Source organism: Emydura macquarii, unplaced genomic scaffold, assembly GCF_026122565.2.
Source record: "Emydura macquarii macquarii isolate MOO-44397 ecotype Brisbane River unplaced genomic scaffold, CSIRO-AGI_Emac_v2 contig_2422, whole genome shotgun sequence".
Classification (NCBI taxonomy): Eukaryota; Metazoa; Chordata; order Testudines; family Chelidae; genus Emydura; species Emydura macquarii.
In genome coordinates, this window is record NW_027132559.1 from 31,462,265 (window position 1) to 31,482,969 (window position 20,705).

General features: G+C 42.1%; 2 protein-coding genes across 6 annotated transcripts; one reads left to right on the forward strand and one right to left on the reverse strand.

Moving 5' to 3' along the window:
- Positions 1-22: 22 nt before the first annotated feature.
- LOC137162406 (guanine nucleotide-binding protein G(I)/G(S)/G(O) subunit gamma-11) lies at positions 23-13,318 on the reverse strand. Of its 3 annotated transcripts, none has more exons than XM_067562195.1 (3): positions 13,300-13,318; positions 4,686-4,784; positions 23-271 (listed from the first exon to the last, which is right to left on the reverse strand). In XM_067562195.1, exons 2-3 carry the CDS (start codon positions 4,779-4,781, stop codon positions 146-148), a joined length of 222 nt encoding a protein of 73 aa, XP_067418296.1. In that variant the 5' UTR covers positions 4,782-4,784; positions 13,300-13,318; the 3' UTR covers positions 23-145. The 3 variants fall into 3 exon arrangements, with proteins under 3 accessions (XP_067418296.1, XP_067418295.1, XP_067418294.1); XM_067562194.1 differs by lacking the exon at positions 13,300-13,318 and adding an exon at positions 5,179-5,333; XM_067562193.1 differs by lacking the exon at positions 13,300-13,318 and adding an exon at positions 4,907-5,026.
- On the forward strand, positions 12,494-20,012 carry TFPI2 (tissue factor pathway inhibitor 2). 3 transcript variants are annotated; one of them, XM_067562190.1, is made up of 5 exons: positions 12,494-13,010; positions 13,327-13,509; positions 15,894-16,073; positions 17,351-17,524; positions 18,946-20,012. In XM_067562190.1, exons 1-5 carry the CDS (start codon positions 12,905-12,907, stop codon positions 19,023-19,025), a joined length of 723 nt encoding a protein of 240 aa, XP_067418291.1. In that variant the 5' UTR covers positions 12,494-12,904; the 3' UTR covers positions 19,026-20,012. The 3 variants fall into 3 exon arrangements, with proteins under 3 accessions (XP_067418291.1, XP_067418292.1, XP_067418293.1); XM_067562191.1 differs by having other exon boundaries at positions 18,949-20,012; XM_067562192.1 differs by having other exon boundaries at positions 12,494-12,998.
- Positions 20,013-20,705: the final 693 nt, after the last annotated feature.

Sequence of the window (20,705 nt, forward strand, 5' to 3'; positions counted from 1 at the left end):
AAGATTCTCATTCTATTTTCACTTAAGATTGTTGTTGTTTTTAATCCATTGACAGTACTCGTTCAACAAGGACCCATGGAACTGAGGACGAACTAGTTATTCACTACGGGTACAATAGTGTATGTTCCAGATGCAGATTTTTCTCTCATGCAATGACACAGCCTCCTTTCTCTTTAAAGGGATTCCTGTCTTCAGGAATACCGTTGACCAAAGGATCTTCTCCAGATCTTTCTTCAATGTAATTCTTTATATCTTCAGAGCATTTGGACACCTTAAAGAAGAGAAGAAATAAGGTTCTGCTTTATACATAGCAATCACTTTTCCCCTTAGAATAAAAAGACAACAGTTCATTTCATAACATTCTTTTTTTCTCTATCTTATATTTACATTATATAGAAAGGATGTAATGCTGCAAGTGCTCCACATGTGATTACTGAGCACCTCCAGAAACAGGCATGGAATTTAAAACAAAAACAAACAAGCACTTGTGTGATAATAATCTCTAACATTATTAAAACTGAAAGTATGTTAAAATTCAAGTTTATTTCTTTCTTTTCCCATTACTGTTTTGTAAGATGTATTTTTTTCTTCCGAACCTGTCAATAAATGGTTTATTTGGTATGCTCTTTGTTCCCCTCCCAAGCATGCTTCATAAGATCAAAGGCCATATTTTTCAAAAGTGACTAGTAATTCTGGGTGCATCAATACTTTAGGTCCAACATGAGACATTGTTTAGGAGCCTCATTTTCAGAAAATATTGAGCATTCTCCCTCTGAAAGTCAGACTTTTTAAAGTATCTCAAGTTGCACTACTAAATCAATAGTCACCTTTGAAAATTTTGGCTAAGATATATTTTTTAAAAAGCAACAGCTCAAAAGTGTGTCCAGGATATTTACTATTACATTGCATCTCCACATAATCTTCTGTGTGAAAACATATATCATAGCCTAGTCCTGCAGTTACTGCACATAAAAATCCTCCACTGATTTCAAAATAAAAATAAAAAGCTAAAATCTAATAATTTAATTAAATTGGGATCACACAAAAATCACATTGATTTCAATGGTATTCGTGGGCACCTGCTGCAGAATCAGTAGTATTTGAACTCAACAATTTTTTATTTCTGTTTTCAAAGTCAATATAACATTACACATTTTTCCAGACAAATGGTTCAGTGGCCTCTTTTTCTATTATAACAAAAGCCAACAGGCCAGGTGCAGTCCTACCATAACAAGCTTGTTGAATGGAAGAAAAAATATTCAACAAGGAAGCACATTTCACTTATCGGTTACAAAGGGTTATTATAAACAACATTAGTACAACATCCTAAAAATTATGAAAAACACATTGTCCTTTCAAGCGTACCATGGTTCTTCATTTGTGTTATGAAATAATATAATATGCTGTGTGATAGTCTGTGACATATACATAGCAAAGTAACATGATCTGCTAACATGATACTATAGTCTCCCTTTCAATTTAGAGAGCTACAGAAGAGAGGAAACTCCTAGAGAAATGTCTGTGCTCTGTGTTCTCTCAAGGGAGAGAGATTTGAAATCCTTCAGAGAAGGCCAAGGGAGCAGTCTCCTCACCCCTTCAGCAAATCCCACAGATTCTCAAGATCCCCTTTGTTTATGCATCCCTCATTCTGCCTGATTGCCTCTTCCTGAGAGCAACATGGCTTCTTCACCTACAGAAGCAACAACTTTTCCCTGATACCTTCCATATCTGAGAGTTGCTGCTTCCCAGCTTTTTCCTCTCTCCCTTCCAACAGAGCCCTGCAAAGGCCATAAGGTGGAGGGGATACTATTGTCTCTGGGAAGGGGAAGACTTGACACTGGCTAATTCTTCTTCTTTTTGGTGGATTTGGGCACCTCCCCAGCCTCATTGTGTTTTGCTCAAACAAACAAATCAAATTCTACCAAAACAAGACACTTCATAGCACATGCTTCTAACAAACAACAAATGAAAGGTGCATAGTCACCTTGCTTAATGCACTATCCGAAGATGTTCAGCTACTATGGTGATGAGCCTGGTATAAAAACTTATATATAATAGAAGTAGAATAGTCATGACAACATAATCAATACATTTGGCCTACTTACAATAGAGAGATTCTAACCGATTAAGTTAAGCCCTAGGCTGTAAGAAAGAACCCAAAGTTTGCCACTGGCCATTAAATGTATCAAATAAGATCTAATTACCCATAACCTATGATTAAGTCACAGTAGGGAGGAACATAGGGCCCATGGTTAATAACTTGGACCCCCTCCTGCAAACTCTTATGCACATACTTAGCTTTACTACCATGAGCAGATCCATTGATTTCAGTTGGGGCTATTCATGGTGGTAAAGCATGCATGTAAGCACTTGCAGGACTGGGGGCTTATTTTGTTTTGATATTGAAGAGGAGTATCTTTTTTGCTTATGAGAAAAAATTCCTCTTAAGTATGAATCAGTGTATTTTCATTCAGGCAGGGAGATAATTTTTAAGGACATTTCTTCACTACACTAAGTCAAAGTGATAAAGAGGGATTTTTTTGCCTTCAGCTGAAGTCAAAGAAACTTTGATAGGCATATTTGCTTTTGTTCAGGAAAGGAGCAGGGGATGTGGCTTTGTATGTGCACAAACTTCTCATTTAAAATGGTGTGAATAATGGGAAATGTAACGGACAGGAATGTAAAAGCTAGGAGTGTATAAGACATTTTTACATTTACAGGAATGTATCACAGGGTGCATCCATAAAGATGAGGGACACTCTCTCTGCTTGCATTATGGAGGGTTCCGGACTATGCATTCTCCTAAATGTCTCAGACTCTCCCAAAGATTTGATTTATTTAAAATAATTTCCATTCTTTTTTAAACAAATTAGATTGTGTGCATCCTTTGGAGTGTTTTTTAGTCACTTCAATGCTTTTTGAGGCAGGCATCAGATATTCTTACACGTCTCTACATTGCACAAGATGTCCTTATGTGTTTACACATTGCAAGAGGCTCTCGATCCTAGTGGAGCTTCTGGGTGCTGTTGTGATATACATAACTATAATCAATCTAATAAAATCATTGACTTCCATTTCATGGGCTAAAGTACACCTCTGACATCAATATTTTGTTTCTGAAGGAAGTCCCTAAACCTGCCCGCTAAGCATCTGTAACTTTATACATATGGGTAGTCCAATTCGGGATTAAATTCGGGGCTCCATCCTCTTCCCCCTGAAGTCAGGAGGAGTTTTGTCAATGACTCCAGTGGGAACAGGAGCAGATCTGAAGCCCATGGATTAAGAGTGTCCATCTACAGCAAATGTGCATGCTAAAATACATCCCACGCTGTTGACTGCATACTACTTCACATGTAAAAGTGAATTGCCAGAAACAACAATAAAAAAATCTTTACTTTTTGAATCAGTCCTTATGGACCATGGTTCTACAACAAGAGTTCTCTGTTGTCCTTCTGTGGCCCACTTCACAAATAGGAAGAGTCTTTGGTGATTTCCTCCCAACTTCCGAGGCCATTCTGTGTCCAGCCTGGTAGCCGAACAAGCCACCAGAAAGAACCCTGACGGCCAGAGTTTGAGAACCACTGGTTTATACAATTTTGTTTTAGCTACCACGACTGTTTTGAATGATAGGACTTGGCTTCTAGAAGCCAACAAAATCATTTTGTGTTCTAGAACATCTCCAACATGTCTATTTTCCGGTCAAATTCAGGGGGGGGGAAAAATCCCTCGGTTGAAGTCATGTGTTCCACTTTTCCGCCCACAGTGGCTATTTTATGCCACAGTTTAAAATTCTGAATGGTTCCTTGTTTTTATTTCCGCTTTAGAGAGCAGTTCAGCTGCCCTGTGCCAACTGCACCACACCCAATCTGGCTGATCCTGTAGGTTTTAGCAGCAGAGAATACCGGATTTATCCCTGCCACCCTATGATTAGCGTGTTAATGTGTTTTCCTCCTCTTTTTTTATTTACAATTACAGGGACATTTCTGGGGCTATATCACGCACATTTAACCTCCATGAGTCTGGATCCTCCTTCCTTGTTTGTTTCCATTAGCATTGCCTCCGATTTCTGTGACGAAGGGTAGCAGGTACAGTCCGCAGAAAATAAACTACGTGGGGGAGAAACTAATCTACAGCTCACTAAAAGTTATTGAGCGTTAAGTATATTTTAAAAACACATAAAGAGATGACGGCCCCAAGGTCTGTTTCATCCCTTCTGTTACCGAGACAGACTTCAATCCCCACCTCTACCTTTCTGCAAGAAGCAAGAGCTCCTGGTATAGGAAATCTCTTCCCCAGTCTGAGATCGCGCGTCTGCTCCTTTTCTCCCAGCAGTGAGCCAATGATCGGAGGCGAAATTAACCAGCTCGTTTAACCGTGCAGACATCTATCTGCATGTCTCATTTCACTCACATAAAGAGGGTCCGCGCTTCACAGGGGCGTGAAAACCCTTCCCCACGCTGTTACATACCTTGCAGTGCCCACCCCTGAGAGGTTGTTTTAGGCGTCATTAACCTGAGGCTGAAAAGAAGTGGAGTAACTTCCAAAATGCCCCTCCCGAGAACTAAGCCCCAGCCGGACCTCATCTCCAATCTGCTTCTCGGGGGACCTTGCTTCCCAGGGCGGTGGGGCTATTTCAGCCGCACCCTCTCGGAGGGTTGGGGAGGGTGCAGCCTAGGGGAACTCACCGGTTGTCTTTCCAACTTCACTTCTTTCCGGAGCTGCTCAACTTCCATTTTCAGTTTATCCTTCTCACTCAGGTCCTCTATATTGATCGCCGGCATTTTCTAGGTATGAGAAGGGGACAGAGTTATCCTCTACAGAGTTGATCATGGGAGCCAGCGATTCCCGAAAGAAACCCTTTCACCTCCCCCCCGCACACACATCCCACCCCAAGGACTTGACTTACTGTTTTCCCGGGCGAAGCTGACCCGATTCCCTGAAGTGACAACTTCCTCTCAAATAAACTCTCTCATCCACCTTCCCCAGACTTCTCCAGTTACTCACACCCGCGACTTCTGGGTTTTAAACCAGCAGCATAAGCCTTCCTAAGCCGATCAAAGCAAGCAGTTTGACCCCCACCCTTCCACCCTGACCAAGCGGACATTTACACTAGGCACTGCACATGTATATAATAACACGCAAAGATTTACTTTTCCCTCCCCTTCCCTCCATTCAAACCTTCAATTCACTCGTTTGCTGTGTGAATAGGTATAAACGCTTGTGTGTAATCTTGGCTGGTCAGTAACGGGGAAGGGGGATCTGGTATCATTGATCAATCCACTGAAATCCCAATGTATTTAATCTGATATTAACACAGAGTAAGACAGCTATGAGCAGTATCACGGGCGTAACACAGAACAAGGCACGGAAGTGAATAAGGCTGACTCTGCTGGGAAAAAGGATGTGTGTGCTGAATACTTTCTCTACAAGCAAGAAGCCAGACATATTTAGAACACACATCGTTTGAGAGGAAACAGATTTGCTAAGGAAATGTCAGGCCCTTTTGTGTGCCAGATTCATGGTGATACCGAATTACAAGGCCGGTTGAGGAAAGCTTAGGGGGAGGTTAAAGACAGCACATGGACTCTCTGTATAATACAGTGTTGCAGCCAGAGTGTTTCTGGTTCACAGCGCAGGGGCTGGAAAAAGACCACGAGATTCTCTTTGAAATTCTTCTTGTTTCAGGAATTAGTGTCTTCCTTTGGTCAAACCAAAAGAATCCTTGAAGATTTAGAGCTCCTGCTGACTTTATTTTCTCTGCTGGCTGCTGGGGATGCAGGTGGAGAAAGGTTGGGATGGAGAAAGGTTGGGGTGGCAAACTCCATGGGAAGAAGGGTGTGGTGTATTTCCAGTTAATGGAGTGGAATGGTTTAAAATCCAGCCCTGCCATTCCCCTACCCTCTCTCTCAGTTTTCTCCCTGGTAGTACCATTCTTCCCCTTCCAAGCAAAGCCTTTTGCATAAACAGCACAATGGCTCAAGCAAAAGGCAGGAGGAGCCAATTAAATGTAGCTGTAGCCCTGTTGGTCCCAACATTAGAGCAACAAGGGGGGGTTAGTAATATCTTCCATTGGACCAGCTTCTACTGGTGAGAGAGACAAGCTTTAGAGCACAGCACTTCTGGAAGGCTTGACACGTTGCTGATTGTGGGCATGGCCAGCTATCTTTGCAAGGGTTCCAGTTTTTAAAGTAGTTCTGCCAGCCCAGCCCAATGGAAATCAGGATCATGTCTGGAGATATGAGTGTGGAATGGATACACAGATAAGTAACACAGACATAATATGTCTCTGTAGGAAATGTCTCCCCCTGACAACTACCCAAGGGTCCCTCCCTGATTGAAGGGAGGACCTGCTACAGAAGCAGCCTGAGAGGGAAGCATCCTCCCTCCCACAAGGACTCTGAGTTTTGTTAATTCTCCTTTACTTTGTTTGGACTACCCCAGCAGGGGAAAGCTCTAGGACTGAGCTGTCTGAGGAGGGTGGGCCATACGGATGGAAGAGGCTGTTACCACCTAAGCAAGGAAGAGAGCTACCATGCTACGTACAGCTGCCAGAAAATGCCTTGTGTGAGTGGACAACCCTCAAACCAGCTTAAAACAGATGGTGACCTTGGGACAATTGCAAGGGGGGAGGTGATAGGAAGTGGCCCAAGGAGGGTAGCCTTCGTGGTCCCTTGATTGTCAGATCACTGATAACTCTCAAAGGGCCATGGGTTGGAGTCTGGTGGAGTGGGAGAGCCTGGGCTCCCCTGACCACTAGAGACAATGCTACCCTACCAACCATCCCCTGGGTGAGGACCATCCCAGAAGAGAAATTGTGTCCTCCCTACCTCCTAACCATCACCATTTTTACAGCCACTTCTGTATCTTGTCTTCAGAGTCTACATTCTCTGGGACATAAACTGTCTCTTAATATGTGTTGTTACAGTGTGTAATATAATGGATCCTGGATCCTGATAGGTATCTCTGGTTATTGCTGTAATATAATTAAGAATACATTCAGACAGTCATGTCTCATTCCACTAAATAAAGCTATGTCCTCAAAGACATCTGACAGGTGATAAGTAACCACATGGAACAAAGAGAGCACACTGTGATGTCATATTTGCTTCCTTTCACCTTCTCCCCACCCCTACCAGCAATGCACCTTTCAGCTCTTATAAAAAATGTCCAAGATCCATCGTTTCCTCGAGTCTTGCTGCTGAAATGCTTTTTGAGGGCTTCAGTCTTCTCTGGCTCCAACCACTTTAACCTCCTCCTCTCTGTTGGCCTATTTGATTTTTACCTTGTCCACCATCAGTCCCCTCAGAATGTAGCTGCTAAAATACATTCCTTTCCTCATTGCTCATTTTCATCACCTCTATACCTGTTACTTTCTGGATCAAATTCAAGCTCATGGTTTTCACTACTAGGCACTGCTCAGCACCACTCCTGCTGCCTGTATCTCAGTGATTCTATTTTCTTGTATCACCACTGCCACACTTTGTACCTCACAAAGCTTCTGCTTATCTCATTTGCAACCATCTTTCATGCAGCTGGTTGTGCTCTCATCATTACATGAATTCATAGGAGATGGATGTTGACTTTTTTTGTGGATGATAGGATATTGTAAACCTTTGGACTAATCACCCTTTACAGTCAGAGGTAAAAAGCAACTGTGCATTAGGGTGAGACTGGTAGAGGACTTAGCTAAGAAATTGTTCAATATCTTCTTTTTATGGGTATGTCAAATGTGAATACTATTCAGGAAAGCTATGGTTCCTGCCAGTCCATCTCCCAAAATGCCTCCAGCAAAGAAGGCAAATCTTACTCACCTTATGCATATGACTAGTCCTACTGACGTCAGTGAATAAGCAAGATTTCACCTCCCCTGTGCATTTTCCAAGACAGTACCCTAAGGCCCATTTGCTATGGTGATTTCATTAGTCTCTTCCTTCTTATTAAGAACACTTCTATGTTTTGTATATCTTGTAATATTGAACTGAAGGCGCAGTTGATTAAAAATTGCACTGCAGTGAAAAGGATAGGTTTAAATTAAACATTGATTTATGTGTGTGTGATGGTGGAAGTCAGCCTCACCTCAGCCTCCAGAAAAATCATCGAGCAGGTCCTCAAAGAATCCATTTTGTAGCACTTGGAGAAGATAAAAGTGATCAGGAACAGTCAGCATGGATTCACCAAGGGCAAGTCATGCCTGACCAACCTGATTGCCTTCTATGATGAGATAACTGACTCTGTGGATGTGAGGAAAGTGGTGGATGTGATGTACCTTAACTTCAGCAAAGCTTTTGATATGGTCTCATACAGTATTCTTGTCAGCAAGTTAAAAAATATTGGTTGGATGAATGGACTATGAAGTGGATAGAAAGCTGGCTAGATCATTGGGCTTAATGGATAGTGATGAACGCCTCAGTGTCTAGTTGGCAGCAGGTATCAAATAGAGTGCCCCAGGGGTCAGTCCTGGGTCAGTTTTCGTTCGACATCTTCATTAATGATCTGGATGATGGGGTGGATTGCACCCTCAACAAGTTTGCAGATGACACTAAGCTGGGGGGAGTGGTAGATACCCTGGAGGGTAGGGATAGGATACAGAGTGACCTAGACCAGTAGTTCTCAAACTGGAGGGCAGGCTGCACTAAGGGGAGCAAGATGGATCATGGGTGGAGTTTGGGAGGGAAATGGCCCCCCAAACTTATGATGATGGAGCCGTCTTCCCCTGCTGGGTGAGGGCTGCCGAGCTGAAAATGGGGCAGGGTGGCGATGGAGACCCTAGCACCTCACATGGGTGCCCCAGGCAGGTGTTGGGGGTGGGGGACCCTTAGGAGGGGAGTGGAGGCTGAGGGAGGTTGTTGCAGGTGGCGTGCCCAGCACTCCTGGTGGAGCGGGGGACAAAGCTGGTCCAGTTCCATGCTCTGTGCTTTGCGCAGCTGCTTTCATCTCCAGTCGGAGCGCTGCTCCTTGCAGACACCACTGTCACCCACCTCCCGCAGCAGCAGCCCCCCCGCTGCTGCTGCTCCGCAGGCTCCCAGAAGCAGCGGCTGCGTCCACGCTGCTGCCTGAGGAGAATCCTTATGAGGTGTAATTCCCCACCTTCGCCATTTTCTCTGGCAGGTCACATCGGGCTCTGGAGCTGTGGGGGATCTGCTGCTACCCCTTGCTCCCCCAAATTAAGCAGTCAAACTCTGCCTATGATATGTAGGCCCTATTTTTTTTCTGAAAGTAGGGGGAGGGGATTGGGGGAAAAGGGAGCAGCAATTGTTAGACAAAAGTCCATGAGGGGGTGGAGGGCTCCATTTAAAAAGTTTGAGAACCGCTGACCTAGACAAATTGGAGAATTGGGCCAAAAGAAATCTGATGAGGTTCAACAAGGACAAGTACAGAGTCCCGCACTTAGGATGGAAGAATCCCATGCACTGCTACAGACTGGGGACTGACTGACTAGGCAGCAGTTCTGCAGAAAAGGACCTGGGGGTTACAGTGGACAAGAAGCAGGATATGAGTAAACAGTGTGTCTTTCTTGCCAACAAGACTAATGGCATATTGGGCTGCATTAGTAGGAGCATTGCCAGCAGATTGAGGGAAATGATTATTCCCCTCTATTTGGCACTGGTGAGGCCACATTTGGAATACTGTATCCAGTTTTGGGCCCCCCAGCACAGGAAGGATGTGTATAAATTGGAAAGAGTCCAGTGGAGGGCTATGAAAATGATTAGGGGGCTGGAGCACATGACTTATGAGGGAGAGTGAGGGAACTGGATTTATTTAGTCTGCAGAAGAGAAGAGTGAGGGGGGATTTGATAGCAGCCTTCAATTAACTGAAGGGGGTTCCAAAGAGGATGCACCTAGACTGTTCTCAGTGGTGGCAGGTGACAGAACAAGGCATTATGGTCTCAAGTTGCAGTGGGGGAGGTCTAGGTTGGATATTAGGAAAAAAAATTTCACTAGGAGGGTGGTTGGAATGGGTTACCTAGGGATGTTGTGGAATCTCCATCCTTAGAGGTTTTTAAGGTGTGACTTGACAAAGCCCTGGCTGGGATGATTTAATTGGGGTTGGTCCTGCTTTGAGCAGGGGGTTGGACTAGATGATCTCCTGAAGTCCCTTCCATCCCTAATCTTCTATGATTATATGAAGTGAAAGTTGATGTTTGTGTGGCTGCATTCATTTTGCTGTTTATGTTTAAAATGATATTAGAATTATTTTCAATTCTAACCAAATGTGATTCATTCTAAAGAACATCAGTCTAGTCACATTTAACATAGTCTCAACTGATTTAATATTAGAAAAATGACATTTTGACTTTGCAAGAAATGGAAAAGGTGTGCTTGCACTTGAGGGATCCAAGTTTCATTACATCTGATGCTACCAATACTCAACTAACACCAGGACATCGGTTATTAACGGTCTCAGTAACAGGATTACTGAACATGACAGTTGTGTCCTTCTGGTAACAGCTCAGATTGTATTTAGGTATTTGGTCTCTGTCACTAACCAGTTCTTTTATTCCTTAGCAATTTGATTGTGTGTGTGTGTGTAAAAATAGATATAAAACTTAAAGCATATATTTTAAAGAGTGAGTATAGATGGATGATAGAAAGATTAGAATGAAGAATAGGGAGAAAGTGTTGTTCATATTTTCCAACAAGCCACATAGTTTATGGAGCTCTTTGTGAGTTTGCTTCTATTATTTGCTTTTCCCCCTTTCTGAAACATTTCTTGTATTAAGTTTAGACTGCATATCCTCCATTGTTGAAAAGTTGATTATTAGAATACATCAGTGGTTCTCAACATGCGGCCTATGGGCTGAGTGTGGCCCAATCAGCACACAGCTGTGGCCCACGGATAGTAGTGCCATACTGGTAGTATATATATATTGTGTGGATGCGGCCCACATAACAGAGAGATGCATATGTGGCCCACAATGGTAAATAGGTTGAGAACCACTAGAATACATCAAAGGTGCCCAAATACACTAGAATACACCAAAGGCATATTTATACAGACTGTATGTGTACATGGCACTTTGCAAACAAATAAAAATGATGAGTCCTTGTTGCTCCAAGGATCTAGTCATCTAAGGTAGACATAGAACAGGAAGAATGACAATTAAAGAAGGAGTGAGGGGAGGGAAAAGAGGAGGACAACAGAGGAAGATCAAAGGATAGAGTTATTTGTTTTCTAGAGGGTTATTATTATTATTATTATTCTTGTCTCAACTAAAGTACTCAATCTGGAGAAAAAGTTAGTTAATGAAAGGTCTACATGTAATGGTAAACTCTAAAGATGAAAAGCTCTACTAGACAATTGAGCTAATCCTCTGCCAGGACAGGATGGACTCCCTTAACGTAGATCTATATATGTTATAGAATATACCTTAATTCAAAGCTATAACTGGGTATATGTGCAAGTGGTTAAAAGCTCTCTGATGCCTCCTTTTGACATTAAAAATTACTCACCATATACAACTCTCATGGGTTACTTTTTTCCTTGCAAAGTGTTTTGAAATGTTGCAGAGAAATGCAGAGGCTACAGCCCTATAATATTAGACAGAGTTGCTCTAAATTGTCAACTTCATTGTAATTTGCATAGATTATTATAAGGCCATAAGGGACCCCATTGTGCTTCCCTATATTGATTCCTGTTTGGACTAAAGGAAAACTCTTAGAAAAACGTTCAATCTTGATTTTAAAAATTGCAGTGATGGAGAAATCACCACAACCCTTGTTAAATTGTTCCAATGGTTAATGGTCACTGCTAAAAATTGCACCTTATTTCTGGTCTGAATTTGTCTAGCTTCAACTTCCAGCCATTGGATTTTGTTGTCTATGTCTGCTTGATTGAAGAGCCCTCTATCATTAAATTTCCCTTCCCTATGTAGGTCCTTATAGACTGTGTTCAAGCTCCTCCACCCCCCATTTTTTTGGTGATAAACTAAACAGTTGGAGTTCCTTGCGAGCAGCACCCTAAAGGTCAACCATGCATCTACTTTTCCAGCAGCCACCAATTTCCCTTTCTAAACTTTTACTCATTTTTTTTCTTTAGTACAAACTAAGCCAGGACAAAAGTGAGCTGTTCCTGCTAACAGTTAGTACAGTCATCCACAGTCACCACAATCCGGCTTTAATGGGATACGCAGCTTTTGCATCATCAAATGAAACAATACCACTTAACGATTTAACCACGATGGTAGCTGAAAAGGAAAGTTAAGAGAGGCGGGGCCCGTATCAGTGGATCTTCTGAAGTCTTCCACTTTTCTTATTACAATGATCATCAGACCAGGACAATTCGGGGGGGGGGGAGGAGGGAGGAGAGAATCATCCTTCTCCCCAGCACTGAGTGTGCAGATTATTGCCTACCCTGATTAATGATGCAGCTTCTTTTAACTGCGGGGGCAACGGTGCCTCCCCTGTACTGCTCAGGGGGTTTAAAGCCTTGGCCACTCACCCGGATCCCTGATGCGCTACTCTTGGCTCACTCGAGCAATTTGTAAATGTTCTTTTCTGTCCCATTCCCCCTAGGTGTGCCCCGAGCTGAGCGAACCCGGAGTCCCCGCCCCTGGTCTGCCTTCCCTGCAGTTACTCCGTCCTGGGACTTGGCCATGACCCCCTGGAACGCGGTAGCCGAGCCAGCGTGACGCGCTGCGGGCTGGGGGAGCTGCCCTTCGCCGCCCCCTGTCCAGGGCTGCGCGTGAATCAGACTGCCGGGCCCCGCCACCCCCGAGCACATGCGCGCTCCGCGGACCCGCGCCGGGGGCGGAGGTGATGCTCTCTCGGCGGATATAAGGGGCAGAGATGGGGCAGGGCAGGGGAGGACAAGCGCCCGCTCGCTCTCCAGTCCTGTTGCCTTGCGGCAGGAGCGCCTCGGGCTCTGTTCAGCGTCTCCCTCCCCGGCGTGGCTGGACCGCAGACAATGAGCTCGTCTTCTAGCCTCTGGAGCTGCTTTGCGCTGGGCTCGCTGCTGCTTGTGCTGGGACAGGTGCTGGGGGAGCCCCATGCGCCAGCAGGTAACCGCGGAGGTACCCGACTCCCCCCGCTCAGCCTGGCTTTCCTGGCCTTCTTTGTTCCCTCGGCAAAGGAGCGAGGCTCCCTCCACCCCGGTTTGTCCGGTGAGACTTCTTGCGCTGGCTCCCACCGCTGCCAGCTCCCCACGTTTTATATTCACGCGTGGCGCTACGATCACGCTCCGCTTCTCCCAGCGTTTAGCTCCGCTTCCTTCTCTTCCCTCCCGCTGCTAGGGCTGAGAGCTGTCCACGTGGAAACCCCCCAGCCCGTTGGCTCTGGATAGGTCTCCGCCGGCTGACTTACCCTGAACGTGCCTGTCTCTCTTCACAGCTAAAGCCCAAGAAGTCTGCTTGCTGCCCCCAGATGAAGGTCCCTGCCGGGCTCTCATCCCGCGGTGGTACTATGACAGATACACTCAGACATGCCAGGAGTTCACTTATGGGGGCTGCAAGGGCAATGCCAACAACTTCGGAAGCTTGGAAAGCTGTGAGAAAAGCTGCTGGATGATCAAGAGTAAGTCATTTCCCCCTCCCTTTCTTTAGACACTGGGGTCCTCACTCCAGAATTGGTGTGAGCATCCTGGGACACCTTCTATATCCTGCCCGGTTGGTTAATAGTTCACTGCCCCGATTTGCACTGAAGGAAGCAGACTACTGATTGTTTTTCATCCCCCAGCCCATCAGTCCATCTACTTAGTCATTCTTATGTGGATGCTTAGGAGCCTATTAGCTCAACAGGGTCAGAGAGTCCCATGTTCTTAATTCTCTCTAACATTTCTATGGCTCCTTTGCATGGTTGAACTACTAAAACTTTTACTATGCCCTGCAGCCAGGCCTGTGGAGTACTTATTTCCTTGACTAAAAGCTTCCTTTTGAACTTCTGGAAATGGTTGAATTCTATCAACATCTGCTGCTTCATAAAGTTGAAGGCATAGACATCAAATTCTATGTTTAAAAAGCATTTCCTCTCAGCGACATAACTTAATGAAAGTTGTAGCTTCCATGTATTTGTTTTATCACTTGAACCAAAATGATGCATGAGCTAGTAGCTCTCAGGTCTGAGGCCTTCTCAAATCTCCACATCATGAAGCTCAGGTGAAAGTTTCCTTAGTCGAAACAACTTGAGTTCTGTAGCACTTTAAAGACTAACAATTTTAATTTCAGCAGGCATAAGCTTTCCTGAACCTCAGCTCACTTCCTTAGATGCAGTTGGTAGAAATGATACAGCAAAATAGGAAACAGAAAATATATAGAAGGCAACATTTACATATCCAAGGGCATGGATAACAATGGGGAAGCTGGGTACTTGAGGCTTGATGACAACCATTGAGTAGGAGGTGAGAATGGGTCATCAGAGCAAATCACTTCTTGTAATGAGAGTGCCATTCCAAATCCCTGTTTAAACCCAGTTTGAATGTGTCAAGTTTGCAGATAATTTCTAACTCAGCAGTTTCTCTTTCAAGTCTGTTTTTGAAGTTTTTTTTTTTTGTTTTTGTTTTTTTTTTTGGAGAAGTACAGCAACTTTCAGGTCAGCGACAGAGGATGTTATTATTTTTTATGTCTGATTTGTGTCCATTTATCCTTTTGCGTAGCGATAGTCCAGTTTGGCCAATGTACATGGCAGAGGGGCATTGCTGGCACATGATGGCATATATAACATTAGTGAATGTGCAGGTGAATGAGCCCCTTATGGTGTGATTGATGTGGTTAGGACCAGTGATGCTGTCACTAGAGTTGATGTGTGGGCAGAGTTGGCAACGGGGTTTGTTACAGGGCTAGTTCCTGGACTGGATTTTTTGTAGGGTGTATGGTTTCTGGTAAGTATTTGCTTCAGGTTGGGGGCTGTCTGTAAGCCAGGATGGGTCTGCCGTCCACTGCCTGAGCAAGAGACGGATCATCTGCTAGGATAGGTTGTAGATCTTTAATGATATGTTGGAGAGATTTTAGCTGGGGACTGTAGGTGGTGACCAGTGGTGTTCTGTTTGTTTTCTTTGTTGGGTCTGTCCTGTAGTCGCTGACCTGAAAGTTGCTATACTTCTCCAAAAAAACCTTCAAAAACAGATTTGAAAGAGAAACTGCTGAGTTAGAAATTATCTGCAAACTTGACACATTCAAACTGGGTTTAAACAGGGATTTGGAATGGCTCTCTCATTACAAGAAGTAATTTGCTCGGATGACCCATTCTCACCTCCTACTCAATGGTTGTCATCAAGCCTCAAGTACCCAGCTTCCCCATTGTTATCTATGCCCTTGGATATGTAAATATTGCCTTCTATATATTTTCTCTGTTTCCTATTTTGCTGTATCATTTCTATCAACTGAATCTGAGGAAGTGAGCTGAGGCTCACGAAAGCTTATGCCTGCTGAAATTAAAATTGTTAGTCTTTAAAGTGCTACAGAACTTAAGTTGTTTTTGCTGTATACAGACTAACATGGCTACCCCTCTGGAACTTTCCTTAGTCGGTGGATTTTTTCAGCTGCTTTTTCTTCTGGCTTTATCTTGTTGCCAGTGACAGCTGTAACAGCACTGGTAATACTAGGCTTGATCTTGCAACCCTAGCTAGGATAAAACTCCCATTGAATAGAGGCTTCTTAGGGCTTTGTTGGCTAAACCAATAAAATCACTCCTCCGAGGAAAGGCCTGAGATGCGTGGAGGTATTTGCCTGCCTTCTTTTTGGCGCTCATTATCTGCTATCCCCCATGTTTTTAAGAAATGCATTGTGCATTAAAACTCCATCTAACTCACTAGATGCTGTCTAATTTCGTATTTTAACAATGAATAATCATTTAACTTCTGCCAATATGCTTAAGAGAGATACTTGTATCTTTGCATGTCAGAAAGATGTCATAAATTTTAGCCTAACTGTGCATTAATGTTTAAATGCTCTTTATTGTAGAAGTGCCCAAAATATGCAGACTGGAGGCTGATCCAGGACCATGCAGAGGTTACCTAAAAAGATATTTCTTCAACCTAAGTTCAATGAAGTGTGAGCAATTTATCTATGGTGGATGCTATGGAAATGATAACAACTTCCAAGATGAAGATTCTTGTGTGGACTACTGCTTGCCTAAGAAAAGTAATGATTACTCCAACATTCTAGTAAAATAACTTATTTTTAATGTGATCTCAATAAAAAAGATGGTGTTCATCAGTACAAATGTTGTTTTTCTTATTACCTATGAAGACCTCTTAAAGTAGGCTTTGCCTTTACTGCTTCAAGTCAGATATTTGCTCACGGCTATAAAATGTTTCTGAGCACGTCTTGTGCATGTCAGTTTTGTGTATGCAATTTCAGGTATCATCAACCTCAACTGTCTGTTACTTAAAGGGTAAAACCACCAATCTAAAAATATTTTGTTTCAAACTGAATCCTGCTCAGTCGTTCCATCCGTGCAACGCTTTCACTTCTGAGAGACTGTAGAGGTGTAATTGAGGGCAAAATTTGGTTGTGTCCATGTTGCTATAGTTCAGTGTAACAGTGGTTGCTGGGCTTTAGGTGGGCGATGCTGGAAGTTCAGGGAAAGAATGCCTTGCTAAAATTAACGACCTGAGAGATGCTGTCGGGCTATTTGCTTTTGGCACTCATTTTAACTCTCCATAAAAGTTCTTTGCTTTTTGAGATGTGACTCTTCATTGTCTCTGGGTCTGATGTTCAAAGAAGAAATATTGTGACTGTAAGCAGATAACTATATCTAAACATTGTAGTAGAACCCCAAATATATATCAGATGCATAAAACTAACATTAGATGAATCACCAGCCATCACAACATTCATCATGACATTTAGTTTTGGTTCATGGAAGAATTGGCAAAAATTTTTCTTGAGTGAAAAGTAACTAATTTAGTTTATTTCTTGTACATCTAAGGAATATCACCAGTAACAAAAGCACAATTTTGGTAAGACAAAACCTGACCTGACTTTTTTTTAAATGATTTTTTTTATACAAGTTATTTAGTTATATGCTGTACTTGTCACATCAGTGAAAGGATTAAGGACAAAACTATGCCTTTCTTATTCAGAAGTAGTCCTATTGAAGTCATTCCTATATAAATAGCTGTAAGGAAGTAGGATATGGCCCCAAATTATTCATATATATCAAATACACAGCACTGTGTCTGGAGAAAGCTGCTGAATCTCACATGCAATGTGACTGTGTAAGGGCTGTTTATATAGTAGTAGATGAGTATATGGTCTACTGCTGGGGAGTGTAAGAAGCCTATCCTACTGAGACAGTGGTAACATCCACCATTTCAATGGGAGCAGGATTGTCCCCAAATTTTGTTTTACATTTAACAAGTCAGATGTACTGAACATTACAGTAATTTAGCTCTCTTTTTATTTATTTTTTTAAGCTGGTCCCTTGTTATGCTATAGCCCAAAGGATGAAGGATTGTGTTCATCTTCTGTGACCCGCTATTACTACAACCCAAAGAGTAAATCATGTGAGGAGTTCAGCTATACGGGATGTGGTGGAAATGCCAATAACTTCATTAGCCAAAAAGATTGTTATAATATCTGCAAGAAAGGTAAGATTTTTATTCTTTAACTATTTAAAATGTACACATTAGTTAGCATTTATACAAAGCTCTTCATTCCCAGCACACTTTACAAATGTTACACTCCCAACAGTTTGGGATCAGTGTTATTATCACCAGTGTGCAGATGGTGAAACTGAGGCAGGGAGCCATATCCTGCTTTCTTTATAAAAATAGTAAGATGGCATTATGATGGATATACACAAAAAGACAGGGATAAGGTTGCAAATTCAGCCTTAACTTTTACCCTTTGAGAGCTCGTTGGCACCTGTTAACATTGCATTAATTCTGTAAGGTTCTTTAAGCAGGGGAAAAAAAGAATAAAGAAATGTCATGAGTTCTATAACACACAGACACTAGTTGGCAAAATCCAAGAGAAGCAAAGCAGCCTCTTCAGCAAATTATACTTTGAGATTCAACAGACACTTGCCAGCCAAAGGGGATTAGGGTCAGTTTGTACTGCAGTGCATGTGTGCATTTCCATACCTTTGTAGTGTATAGACTGGGACACTGCTATTACAGGCAACTTTTAGGCAGTTTAAGCACCTTCGGCTCCCCCAGGCAACTCTTCTGTCACCTTGTTGTGTCCCAAGTTGTGGTGACTTTTTCTTTCCTTTGAATAAATATCTGCTGTTCAAACTGATCTATGGCCTTAAGCACTCCAGGCAGTGTAAAGAAAAAGCACCTGATTAATTTCAATAATTAAAAAACCCTCAAAATTGAGAATTTGGGATGGAAGCAAAGGGGCTGAGGACTGGCCTTTGGGCATATGGATGCAAATTAAAAAGAAGCACTAGGGAAAAGTCTCTTGATCACTTTGGAAAACTGTGTATTTCCCAAGCCCTGCTCACATATGCTCTGTAAAGGCCTGATCCAAAGTCTACTAAAGTCAATGGAAAAACCCCTAATGGGATTTGGGTTTGGCCTTTACTGTGCTCTTCTTGAATTAACGAAAACAAACCGACTGTACCAGGTCAGTATGCAGTTTTCAAATGCTTTGAACTTTGTGAAATCAAAACCCTTTTTTTTTTTAACTTGCAAAAAGTTAAATTTTTAAACTTTGGCTCTGTTTGCTTTATTGCTGTTCAAAGAAATGTGGTTACCATTTTTTTTTCTAACAGAGAAAATGTATTTTTCCTCCCATAATTTAAAAATAGCTGAAGAGATTTTGTTAGTTCTTTCCAGACTGTTTCTTAAGAACAGTCGAGGAAAATTTCAGACCCAAAGGTGAATGTTATGGAAAGGTTAGAACATACGTAAACAGGGAGTTTTATAATGGAAAATGTTCTGCAACCTCAATTACAGCTGTTATCAGTGTGACTGCTATAATAAACATGATGGGAAAAGCAAGTGAGGAATGATGATCCTCTGTCAGACTATTTTTCCTAACTCCGCTTCTTTTATTTTCTTAGCAGGGAGTAAGAAACCAAGTATCAACAAGCCAAGAAATAAACTTCCCAGGACTATGAGAAAATTACAGAAAAAAATCTAGTCAAGCTAATGTAATGTTTTAAATCTGAAGAGCCCATCACTGTTAAATGTACTACTTTGATTTAAAGAGAGCCTCCTACAATTTACTTTTTTTTTGGTAATATATATAGTATGTTGTATATACACAATTTTATTCCTCACTTTAGTTTTGTCTATGAGAACTAGTCTCTTTGACTAGTTTTTACATTAGCAGCAGTAATTATTTGTAATGTGAATTGATTTGTTTGGTTCTCCACAGCACTGTTTTCCTCAAGTCAAATATTTGAATTTCCATGGTTTTTTACTGAGAAATATTAGTACTGTTTTTGGAAAATGGTTTAACTGTTACAGATCTGTGAGGCTTGAAGTGCCCTTCATCTCTCTGTTGGCTTAACTAAGGCTACACCAATCAAGAGCCCTACCCTTTATATATATATATAATTTAGCATTATCTGTTTACTTAATTGAACATCAGCAGAGCCTTCCAAGACTGTATATAAATATCTATAATACTACTCTTGCATATCCTTTTGTCATCATCATTTAAACAGTCTAAGTAGAAGAATCAGAATAGTGGTAATTAATGTGGCAAAGGAGATGACAGTCTGTTTCAATTTAAAAAAAAAGAAAAAAAATCCAACTTCAGTGAAAAGAAGCCTTGATTTTTCAAGTCTTTCCTGGTTTTGGTAATATGGAAAGTAATATAAGCTGAAACCTGGCTCATCCTGCACAAGGAATTTGACAACTTTGACAACTTCTTGTTTTAACAGAAGGCAATTAATAAGCTACGTAAGTATTTGAAATGAAGAGGTAGTAACTGCATTCTGCCTCCCATCTGGATATCTGGTATTGCTGCAAAACTCAGGGTCAGATCCTAAACTGGAATATTGCCATTGACTTCAATGGAGCTAAACTAGTTTACACCCGATGATGATCTGATCCTTCGTATTTACAAGGGAGGCTGTTAGAGCATGGAAAAGTGGCAGCTTCAGTAATGTCTCCTGTTGTCCCTGTTTTGTGTCACTGTTGTAAAACTCATGTTAGTGTCCTGACAGACATGCTATTATGCATTCTTTGGTGTATTGTTTCCAAGATTCATGTATGAATTATGGTATTGGAAGTTAATTGATTCTTATTGTCTCACTGATAAATTTTTTTAAAAAATAGAAAGCTGTTTTTGTCTTTTAATGCTATTAAAGTATCCCTCAATAGATATATTGTGTGTGTGTGTGTGTGTGTGTGTGTGTGTGTAAGGAGTGTAGCCAAATTCAATAAGTCAGAAACATGACTTTCGGGTTCAATCATCTATTAATTAGCTGTTTTTACTGAGGTTTCTATTTGAACAAGGCCTGCAAATTACATCCGTGTCATTCATTCCCTGTGGTTTGTATATCTCAGCTGGCCATAAAGAGCTGCTTTCAAATGGTGGTTGGATAAGTTCCATATCTGTTTTTAGGTCTCTTGTCTGATCTTGCACTATCTGTGGCTCTGTTCAGCAAACAACCTGCTTGGGCACATCCAATTATGTCTGAGACATCTCTGTTAAGAATCTTGGCGCTGAAAAGGGGCAGGGCAGTTCCAGTCCTTTATGGCACTTAACCTGATGACACTCACAACAACTATTCTGTATTCTCCGTGCTCTCATATAAATATCATTTCTGCTCTCGCTAGCCTTGACTTGACTTACTTTAGAACATGTGTT